This window comes from Porites lutea, chromosome 7 (genome assembly GCF_958299795.1).
Source record: "Porites lutea chromosome 7, jaPorLute2.1, whole genome shotgun sequence".
Lineage (NCBI taxonomy): Eukaryota > Metazoa > Cnidaria > Anthozoa > Scleractinia > Poritidae > Porites > Porites lutea.
In genome coordinates, this window is record NC_133207.1 from 30,522,842 (window position 1) to 30,533,695 (window position 10,854).

Sequence of the window (10,854 nt, forward strand, 5' to 3'; positions counted from 1 at the left end):
CCGCTGTCAGGAGCCGCCGCTGTAAAAGACATTTTTATTTGATCTAGAAACCACAAACTTTCATCCTTCTAACTAGCTTATCTGGTATGCACGTATGCTTGTCTCGAGACAGCTTTGCGGCTAGAATTGACAACATTTTTTTGTATCATGGGAATTTTACAAACACATTCCGTTGTTTTTCTCTGAAGGACCCTTTAAGGTGCCTTCTACCTGACGTAAAAAAATCCTCACCAATAATTGGGTGTACTATATATCTGCTGTCAACAAAATTACCGAATTTGAATTCAAGGATTATAGCTATATAATAGCGTGATGTGTGCCCTACATCCTGACAATCGAAGAAGCGGATTAACAGACCTGATCGAGCTTCAAGTGGAAGCAGTCATGGAATCAGTGGCAAACTCATCTGTAATCTTGCTTCTGACAAAAATGAAAGACAAAAAACAAATAAATATTGTTTATTAAAGAACCTGGGATTTCAGCAAATTAACAAAATACTTGAAATTGCTGAAGACGTCATCATGTCAACAGGCTCGTTGGCTGCGCCTTTAATGTTGGCGCGGGAGGGAGGGGAGAAATGGGAAGTGTCACTTTCGGATCAGTGTGCGGACAGACGAACAATGCTGTGGATCATTTTTGTGTACTTTTTTCCATCTCGCCTGGAGATCATCCGACAAATAAAAAAACAAAAACAAAAAAGAAAGGAACTAAGAAAATCTTTTTGTAGGATTCTGTTGCTCTGGTAGCTGAGTATGTTTTGGCATTGCTGTTACAATTCTTTCTTCTTCTTTTTTTCATCGATAGTAAACAATTTCAAACAATGGGTACCTCACAACAGAACAGGGGAGGTTCTCATCCCAGTGTTAACTTGTTTTTGTTTGTTTGTTTGTTTGTTTTTTTCTGTCTCGCCTTTTTTTCACTCTCGCTCTATTACTCTGAATGCCTCGTGGCCACAGGCTACCCGGGGATCCGGAGGACCCCATATTAAAGTGACGGAGATGCTTGTCGTCTCGCTTAGGGGTGTAAATTGCAGATTTTGGTCTCACTCGGCATGACTCACATTGGTCTCTCTTAGATGTTTAATTTTAATTTTCCGACTAGCATGCAGCGTCCCCTGTGACTTATATAAGGGAGCTCCCCCCCTTTCCCTCTTGCAGGTTACTCCCCATGAACTCATCCTCTCTTCCTGCAATTGATACCTTTAAAAAAATAATCCTTTATGGGGTCAAAATATTTGATTTTTGTTCTGACACCTTAATGCCAAAACTGCAATTTCTACCTTATAGCGAGACAAGAAAATAAGTACGGGCTCTGTCAATTTGGGAGTCCTTCGGAGGGAGGGGTCGTCTGAACTGATACATTCTTCTCTGGCTAGACATCATTTCTGCTAATCTGGCAATTTATGTAATAAATCGTCACCTCGGAGACATTTATGGGTCATGTTACGTTTTTTAATAAATGCCAGACCCCGCAATTCCTCACTTCGGACAGGGCGCTTTTATATACCACTCTGTAGATCTGAAGTGCACGGTGGCTCGTAGCAGCAGAGCGTCGATTCTAAAGTGCAAAGGGGTCTTTTGAGGAATAGACTAAATGTTATCAGGATGTTTAAAGGGCAAGGGCAGACGGGCTTGGTGTGTGAGCTGGTCATCTTCACTTTGGTTTGTTTATGGTTCGGCGATCATAGTTCAGCTCTTCCGATCGGCAAGGCTGTAAAGTTTAACCCTACTGATAAAGAAGTTGAAAATGTTACATTGGAAGACTGTAAGGTAAGATCATTTCAGTAACAACCTTGTTTTTCCAACTGAATGTACCCGAAAGGCTGATGAAATTTGCATATCGGTTAAAGCGTCAGCAAACCGCATCGCCGAAATGATCACTGCGTATTGTAGTGACGACCCTTGACTCACGATTTTACTACTCGGTCAGTCTCTCTGGGTGTTAAAGTATGATTTATTTATTCATATTTAGGTTTGGAAATAATATATCACCTATAGAAACTGAAAGACGTATTGTCTATTAGACCGTAGAAAATCTTAGAATCTGTTGTTCCCCCATTTGATGGAGATCGAAAATGAACTTCACATCACTTTATATCCGGTTTTTTAGTCTCCCTCGTGGCCGTTGTTTGTCTCCTCACGCAACGCTCCTTCCAGCTATGCGTGACGAGGGAATTGCTGGCTACGTGGTTACACCCTGTTAAAACAAGTGAGAGTACTTTTCCTTGAAGCATTTATAAAAACTTAAGCACGAAAACGTTTGAAGAAATAAGAAAATAGTGATAATAAACTCAGTCGTTTTAGTGCCTTAGATAATGTTTCAGAAGTGTTTAAAAAATCGACAAAAATCTTCTACTTTTTATAGAAAATGGCGAGCGTATAGTTGAATTAGCTGTTTCTGTGAAAAATATATAATAATCATGTAAATACGTCACCTTCCAACAAATACAACTGCGAATCAACTTGCCTAATAAACTATAAAATACGTACAAAAAGCAATATTCATACTATGCAATAATAACTATTAATAGTTGACACTAAAGCTGCCCCCGCTCCGTATATTGTCGGTCAATAGTATTCTTGCTCGTTGTGTAGCTCTTTGAAATATACCGATTCATAATGAAGATTTTCACACATATCCCATACAATAGGTGAGATTCATACAGGAAACACAAGGTTCCATGCACACTTTCAGTTCGATTTACACTGTTTACACAGCCTTGATCAAAACGTTCTCCGTTTCGAGAATAGTTTATTTTAAACCATAAGAAAATATTTAATTAGAAGTTGAATTTTTCTCTTTCTTTTTTTATATTCAGTTCATTCTATTTGCCGGAAAGTAAGCCTTAGAAATTAAAAGGACGTTTGATCAATTCACGCTCGCGCATTCTAGTCTTATGTTGGAAGGACATCTGTGAGCAGGGAATAATTCGGCACAGAATTTGATTGTCGGCCAATTTCCGTAATCGTCCATCATTCTGCTAGTGATAAGCTAGCCATTGTTCACTCCTCTTGCTTGTTTGGGGCTGAGTCTTATTCCGGTGAAGGAGGGAGAAAGAGTGTCTGACAAGGTTTCCAATCAAAGATTTGTGAACTCGTGTCTGGCAAACTCTCCAAGTGTTTATGGTACACAGTTATACGCACCTTATAACTTCATCTGCGCTTAACGAGTGTCTTTTGGTCTATAACTTTCAAAACAACTGCTCCACAACACGTAACGCAAAAGAGTATCGAAGTATACTAAAGGGTGAGTTACTAAAGTGCCTCCTCGGGATTTCGCCTTCTGGGCGAAATCCCTGCGGGGGCAATAAGATCGTTATTATTGATTATCATGATAGCAATAATATCATTTTCTTATTTTAGCAATGGATGATTAAGTACGGTATGGCTTTAGTGGGACAGAGTGTAACGACGAATGAAATCTCCAAACTCCAACGCAGGGCTGGAATAAATGTGACTGGAGTACTGGACACTGAAACCAAAAAATTACTTGTGATTCCTCGTTGCGGGGTCACAGAAGATGATTACAAGGGTCAAGATTATGGTACAGCAAAAGGAATAACGGAAAGAAGACGGAGGAAGCGTTTTACTCTCCAAGGATCCACCTGGAAGAAAAATGTGAGTGTTGCCGCGCAAGTTGATTTAGCAGGAAAGCGACAGGAAAGCGCGCGGAAAGGACTAAACGCGATATGCCACCCTGCCATTGGTCAAGCCAGTTGTTTGATTTGCGCACGCCATCGTCAACTGACGTTCCCGTTCTTTTGCTAAATCGGCCTGGGACTTATGACGCTGAGCGAGCATCTCTGTTGTACCCATGCAACGGCATTTCTTCAGACACGCTTTTTTTAGATCGATTCTCTCGCGAATTTTGACTGTGAAATAAGTCTAACAAACAAAGCCACGAAAACGGGAGAACAGAAAATGGTATTTTGTTAGCGCCGGTTTACTTTATCTTTTTGTCATTATCGTCTTATTGATGCTAGACTACGAGCAGTCTCTCTTTTTTCTGTAGTCCGTCCAGCAAAACGCGAGACACGCAAATGGCCACGCGCGTGACTTATGGCGCGAGACGGGAGAGGCCGTATTCGTTTCGCGCGTCTCGCGGCTTCGCCGCTCCCGCGCGCGTGCATTGGTCTCACTAAATGTGAAGAAAAAGAGAGACTACTCGCAGTCTTTATTGATGCCCACACATACGGGGCGCTGCTTGCATTTTCTTAGAGTAAAGTACTCCAAAATGATGCTAAATTAACTCATATGTGAAAACGCGGATTCATGGTCGGTTTTCCCTTCTTTTTTATATTTAAGCTTCCTTAATATCTATGGAACTTAACGTTAGCGAAGGAATTAGTTGTAAATGACAAAACACAGCTTCTTATTTGAGACGTATGCTAAATAAAAACAAAAAAATAAAAATAAAAAAAACAAAAACCCGCGACTAAGAACTGGGTTTTTAAACGTGTTAGACTAAAATTTGCCAGTTAGGGTCCCCCTTTACAAGAACCTGTTTAGCCTAAATTTTGAAACATATTCTTATTTTCTAAAATCTACAAAAAAAAAATTCTGTACACTTGGGGAACTATAAGATAAGTCAGCATTCAGGGTCCTCTTTGAAGACATGCTGCCATATCACTCCAACTGGACCTCGGATCATACTGTGTTATAAAAGGCATAGGCTAAATATTTCTAAATACTCTCAGCTACAATGTATTTTTTCTTCTTCAGAAAACAGTTTACTCTTTAAGAACCTATTTTAGCCTAAATGTTTGCTCGCTAATTGCCATTTATGTAAGAACCTGCTTAGGATAACTTGGGAAAATGCAAGTTCTTGGTCGAGGGCTTTTACAGAGTCAAAGAGACAATAGGGCCATTTATACGAGGAAAAATAAGACACGTCTTACATAAGATGCGTCTTAAATAAGACGCGAACTGTACCATTTATACGAGCATGTCTTATCTAATAAGACGCGTCTTAGCTAACCCGCGTCTTATTTTAGACGAAATGTGCCGTTTATATGGAAAGCTCGCGTCTTTTTTAAGACGCGTCTTATTTTTCCTCGTATAAATGGCCCTATTTTTCAAAATCCCTTCACTTTTCCTTCTAGGATTTGACGTACCGATTTTTATCCAGCACAGCAGACCTTCCTGTCGATATTCAACAAAACATTCTGAGGAAAATGATCAACAAATGGGCAGAAGTGAGCACGCTGACCGTTCGTGAAGCGGACTCGTCAGCCAGTGACAATGATGTGGATATTTTGATTTCTTTTGTGAGAGGCTTCCATAATGACCCCTATCCGTTTGATGGTCAAGGAGGAACGCTGGCGCATGCGTACTATCCACACAACAACTTAGGTACAGTGTATAGTTCCAGGAAATATCCACACCTTCCACATGTAGGGCACTTTTGTTTTAGTCTCCCCACCCGCCCCCCTCCCCATGGAATTTCCGTTCACTATCGCGAAGGGCGTGAAAAAAAAAAACATTCCGCAAGCCAACAGTAAATAAAAGATCATCAATGAAAACATACTCTTGAGTAAAACCACTGGTTTAGTAGTAAAACAAATGATAGCTGGCTCAACAGATCATGAGCTATGATAGTTTTCCTTAACCCAGCAGTCTCATTTGGAACCCCGGAAAAAATGACCTCGAATAGCCTCCCCCAACCCCTCGGAAAATGCCTCTTTTTGAACCGCCCTCCAATTAGAATCTCCGTTGCCCTAGCCGCTGCATGAATTGCAGCGTTTAATGTACATAATATGACGGTACCGAAGATCGGAATGATTTTAAAAACACAGAAATAAGCGCACATGAGGTCTCAAAGTGGACGAAGATAGTATTTTCTCTAAATATACTGGGAATCCCAGAAGGCGCCTTTATATCTGGCATTCACCCATGGTGGAGTAATGTACAAGTTTTGCGAGTCTGCGAGCGAGCTAGAGTTTTGCCTTTTTTAAATAAAAGCTATTTTTAACGGATATTTTAGGATTATCTGGTGATGCCCATTTTGACGATGATGAGCGATTCACAACAGGAACAAGCGACGGTATAAACCTGGACTGGGTGGCGGTTCATGAGTTCGGACACAGCATGGGACTGGAACATTCCAACGTACGGGAATCCATCATGTATCCTTGGTACAAAGGATATTTCCCAAATATCGAACTGACTGAAGACGATATTTTAGGGATACAAGCACTTTATGGTAAGTTGAAACATTTCTAGTGTAAAGCCGACTGTAGATATCTACATAAAAGTGTTTTCTGGAGTATTTGGATAATCTACTTGTGATGAAGTACCGTAATGTCAATCACTTTTTTTCAAGGAAATGTAATACTGTCACTTTTCAGAGATCTTTTTGTATAGGTAATAGCATGATTTGTAGTGATACTTTGCATAAATAGCAAGAGTGATATTTCAAAAAAAATTGTTATACGTAATTTCACGAGCCGTTAGGCGAGTGAAATTTGAGACAATTTTGAAATATCACAAGTGGTATTATGCCAAATATCACGTACAAATCATGCTATTATTTGTTTATACTACTACCTGCAAAAGGTTTGTAATTTTCACATGTAGGTATTTCAAATTAAGCTGAAATACCCCTGCTCTAAGCCAATCAAATTGCAGAAATTTTTCATGTAGTAGTATGATTAATAGAACCACCACAATCTGGAACACGCTAGCAAGTGACCTTCAACTTTCAGATCAGCCAATTCAAATCCATCATGTAGAAGTACTACGTGGATGCCGTAGAACGTTACTACGATCCAGAGAACCCACGATCCTGGAAAACCATCTGTCCGTCATTTAACGTTTCACGTAACGTGTTTGTCCGTCTCCGTTGTTGTCTTTAATTGTCATATGACGTTTTACTGTTTCTTTCATATCTTTTAAGCTCTGGGACCACTGTAATTGGCTCACCGCTGTTGTGGCAACCCTGCCTATTAAGCATTAATTATTCATTGTTCAGTAATAGGCGAAGCTAATAAAAAATAAAATGATTTGAATTTTCTGCATAACTTATCACGGATTTTTTGCATTTTTCTGCCGCCTGTCAGACTACGCCGAGCTCATCCAGGTATAGTCTGAAAGATCTCTACTTCCAGCACAAGTCAAATGTCGCGCGGGTGGTTATAGGCGGTTCAGCTGTGAATGGTTCAGCCAAAAGGATAAAATTTGTCTTTCCCGGCCTTCTTCCCCTGATTTGGCGTCTCATACACCTCATAGATTGTTATCTTTAAAATTCTCCAAATGTTACGAGATAATCTTAAGTCACCCTAAAGCCTTCAATTGGTTTCCTTCTGCATCTTGTGAGCAAAACTTACAGTTGTACTGAGACGTGCAGGTAAACAGACGTTACACATCCCCTCGTTCTTTCTTGCGTTTAGGTAAACCTTTTCAGGCTCAACCGAGCGCTTGTTTACAGATTATGTATTTAATCATTTTACGCCACTTCAGGCAAACCAACCCCAACAACAACCACAGAGACACCAACAACTCAACCAGAAACAACGACAAAGGCGACTACCACAGAGACACCAACAACTCAGCCCGAAACAACAAAGGCGACCACCACAGAGACACCAACAACTCAACCCGAAACAACAACAAAGGCGACCACCACAGAGACACCAACAACTCAACCCGAAACAACAACGAAGGCGACCACCACAGAGACACCAACAACTCAACCAGAAACAACAACAAAGGCGACCACCACAGAGACACCAACAACTCAACCCGAAACAACAACAAAGGCGACCACCACAGAGACACCAACAACTCAACCAGAAACAACAACAAAGGCTACTACCACAGAGACACCATCAACTCAACCCGAAACAACAACAAAGGCGACCACCACAGAGACACCAACAACTCAACCCGAAACGACAACAAAGGCGGCCACCACAGAGACACCATCAACTCAACCAGAAACAACAACAAAGGCTACTACCACAGAGACACCAACAACGTCAACGACATTTGAGCTGGAAATTTGTAAAGTTAAGAAGTTTGACTCCTTTGTGATGGGATATGATGGAAAAACGTATGTTTTCAGTGGAGATTTTTTCTGGGTGCTGTCAGAAAGACTCAAGGTGGAAAGCGGTCCAACGAAGATAACATCAAAATGGAAGGAAGTCAGAACCCCTATAAACAGCGCTTACACTAACTGGCATGGACGTACAGTTTTCTTCACAGGAAGCGAGTAAGTAAATAAGATCTAACTTTGAGGACGCTGTGTTTTTGGATAAAGTATTATTGGTTTGGGTAAGGAAGAGCGAAAAACAACGACAGCGCAAAAGACGGAAGAACCCCAATTAGGGAGATAAAAACGCGTAGATTTGCAAAATAATAATGCAAACGCGAAATAATTTTAAACTGGGGTTGCATGAGTCACTAGAATGGAATTGCACATATTCGGGATTTGGGGAATCAGAAAATTCAGGGAGGTACAGACTTTTTACTTCATTAAGTTTAACCGATGTGTCAATTGCTTTCAGGGTGACCAGGTTAAAAGGCTTTATAAAGTAGATGTATAAACAGAAAGTTACTAAGTTGGGATCGCGAAAATTTCATTTTCCCAGAAGTAACTAAGATGGGGTCTATATTTGGTCACAGAATAGACTATAATGGGGTAGGGGTTCTGAGAGGCCAGCGGCACGTACCCAGCAAAAATTAACCCAAGTAACCCCCTGGGAGAGAATTCTACTCTTCGGTTTATAGATGCTGATTTTGTTTTCGCAAGGTAACTTTGCAGTAACTCCCATCAATCAGTAGAGTTCTCTAGCTGTGTATTTAAACAGGGTGATTTTGTTAATGCTTTTATACATGTACATGTATATGGTACTTTCCAAACAGATACAAGATTCAAATTTGATTCAATTTTTTTTCCTGTCACAGGTATTGGATGTATTTTGACTATAGACTTGAACAAGGTCCCTTATACTTAACCCAATACGGAGGTCTTAATGGCCTGCCCTCAGCGTTGGAGAATATGGACGCTGCTTTCATTTGGGAGAAGAATTATAAGGCTTATTTTTTTAAAGGATGGGAATACTGGCGTTACGATGAGATCTCCAAAAGAGTAGATCCTGGCTACCCAAGAAACATTTCAATTTGGGGTAAGTGTCTTGTAGTCTTCGTTACCATTGAGGGCTCGTCGAGAAAGAAAAAATTGACCGTCGATCCTCGAAGGAAGAACATATCTAATTGTCATTCCAAGTAAATGTTTCTTCCTTTTCATTGGCCGAGAGCCCACCACGTGACCTGTAAATAACTGCCTACAAATAATGGTCCGCCCATGCGCAATGTCGTCCAACTGTGTTTGGCTTAGTGTTTGGCTGCAAAAACTATTCTGCTTATGCGTATATTAAACCACGCTTTCCTTATTCTTGCGATCGCTCTTGCGTGAAAACGGCAGATCGCTTCGCTAGCCTTTCAAAGACCGATTTGGCATGTTTAATCGAATGATAAAACAATTATTTAACTCAGTTTTCGCAAAAGAACGTGATTTATCAGTGTCTAGCAGATCAATTATTTGCTGAAGCCTAACAATTGATCTGCTGGCCACTGACAAATCACGATAGTTTACTCAACCTCGTCCAATAATCATTCAATTATTGACAGCTATATGATTCACGATCCAAATCCTTGTTTTTTTAAGTGTTGATCTCCTCTGCATTCAACAAATAACAAGTTATTCCCTTATTTCCGACAAAATGTACGCATCGTTCTATTCAACGCTACTATTTAATTGATTTTTTCCGTTCAGGTCTCCCTCATCCCATGGATTCTGTTATGTCCTGGAGTGGAAATAAGAGAACGTATTTCTTCAAAGATGAGAACTATTGGAGGCTCGATGACAGATTGCTGAAGTTTGACAAGGGATATCCCCGCGATATCACTCAAATATGGATGAGCTGCCCTACTTAAGAAGAGGAATTATTTTTAGATTCAGCAAGCATTTATCGGAATTCGATAAGCGCAGTAGATATCATAATGTGCTCGGGACATATATAATGCATACAGCAGTTTTTGTTTAAAATGCACCAGTCAACGATGTATGATGCTCGGTAAAAGCTGGCGTGAGGGCTGCAGTCCTAATAATTATCGTCGCGTGTTAACGTTACCGTGCTTGAAGGCAAGAGAAATGTGTAAAAGCTAAATATATTGAGCTAAGTTCCCAATATCAAGGATGTTATTTTCACTTAACAAAGTCTGCTATAGTATTACCAACAAGCCATTGTCACTTAATGTTTTATAAGTCTGCTAAAAATGTTCAAAATGTTCGAAAAATTAAACTGTAAAATCGTCAGCGTCATTTGCCAACTTACTGTGTTACTTGGCACAAAGCTTTTTCAACAAAAAGGATCTTCAAGGGGCCATAAAAGCTTGCCCAACCATCCCAGATTGGTGGTCTTTAAGGGTTTGCAGTTAATAATATCACTTCCAATTTTCGGGTGTTTCTTGGTCTTGCTGATAAATATTGTTAGTTCGCTTTTGTGTTGTGGTGTGGGTATTGTTCCTTGTCTTTTCAATCTTTTGTATTACGTCGTTTGGTGATTGCACCCGTCCTCAAAACCAAGAACCTCTTCCGGTTCCACATGCGAACACCTCCCCCACCCCTCCCAAGAAGAGAGCGTCAAAGTGCGATACCCTTCGGTTTGCGCCCGCCGTTGTGATCAAGATGTTCTTTTGTTTTGCTCCGTTATCTGTTGATGACACCCACAAATTATCTCTCGTGTCATAATGCATGTTTCAAATGCTAATGTATTAAAAAAATGGTTTGTTTGTCATTTAATCTGCAAAAGTTAATACCGTCACCATTTGGCCCTGTCTACGTCACGTCCGC

General features: G+C 40.4%; 1 protein-coding gene across 1 annotated transcript; it reads left to right on the top strand.

Annotated features, from left to right (window-relative positions):
- The first annotated feature begins 1,474 nt into the window (after positions 1-1,474).
- LOC140943067 (matrix metalloproteinase-25-like) lies at positions 1,475-10,317 on the top strand. Its single transcript, XM_073392120.1, has 7 exons — positions 1,475-1,769; positions 3,363-3,617; positions 5,102-5,351; positions 5,983-6,201; positions 7,458-8,208; positions 8,904-9,124; positions 9,775-10,317. The coding sequence occupies exons 1-7, from the start codon at positions 1,605-1,607 to the stop codon at positions 9,933-9,935; spliced, it is 2,022 nt and encodes a 673-aa protein (XP_073248221.1). The 5' UTR covers positions 1,475-1,604; the 3' UTR covers positions 9,936-10,317.
- The last annotated feature ends 537 nt before the right edge of the window (positions 10,318-10,854 follow it).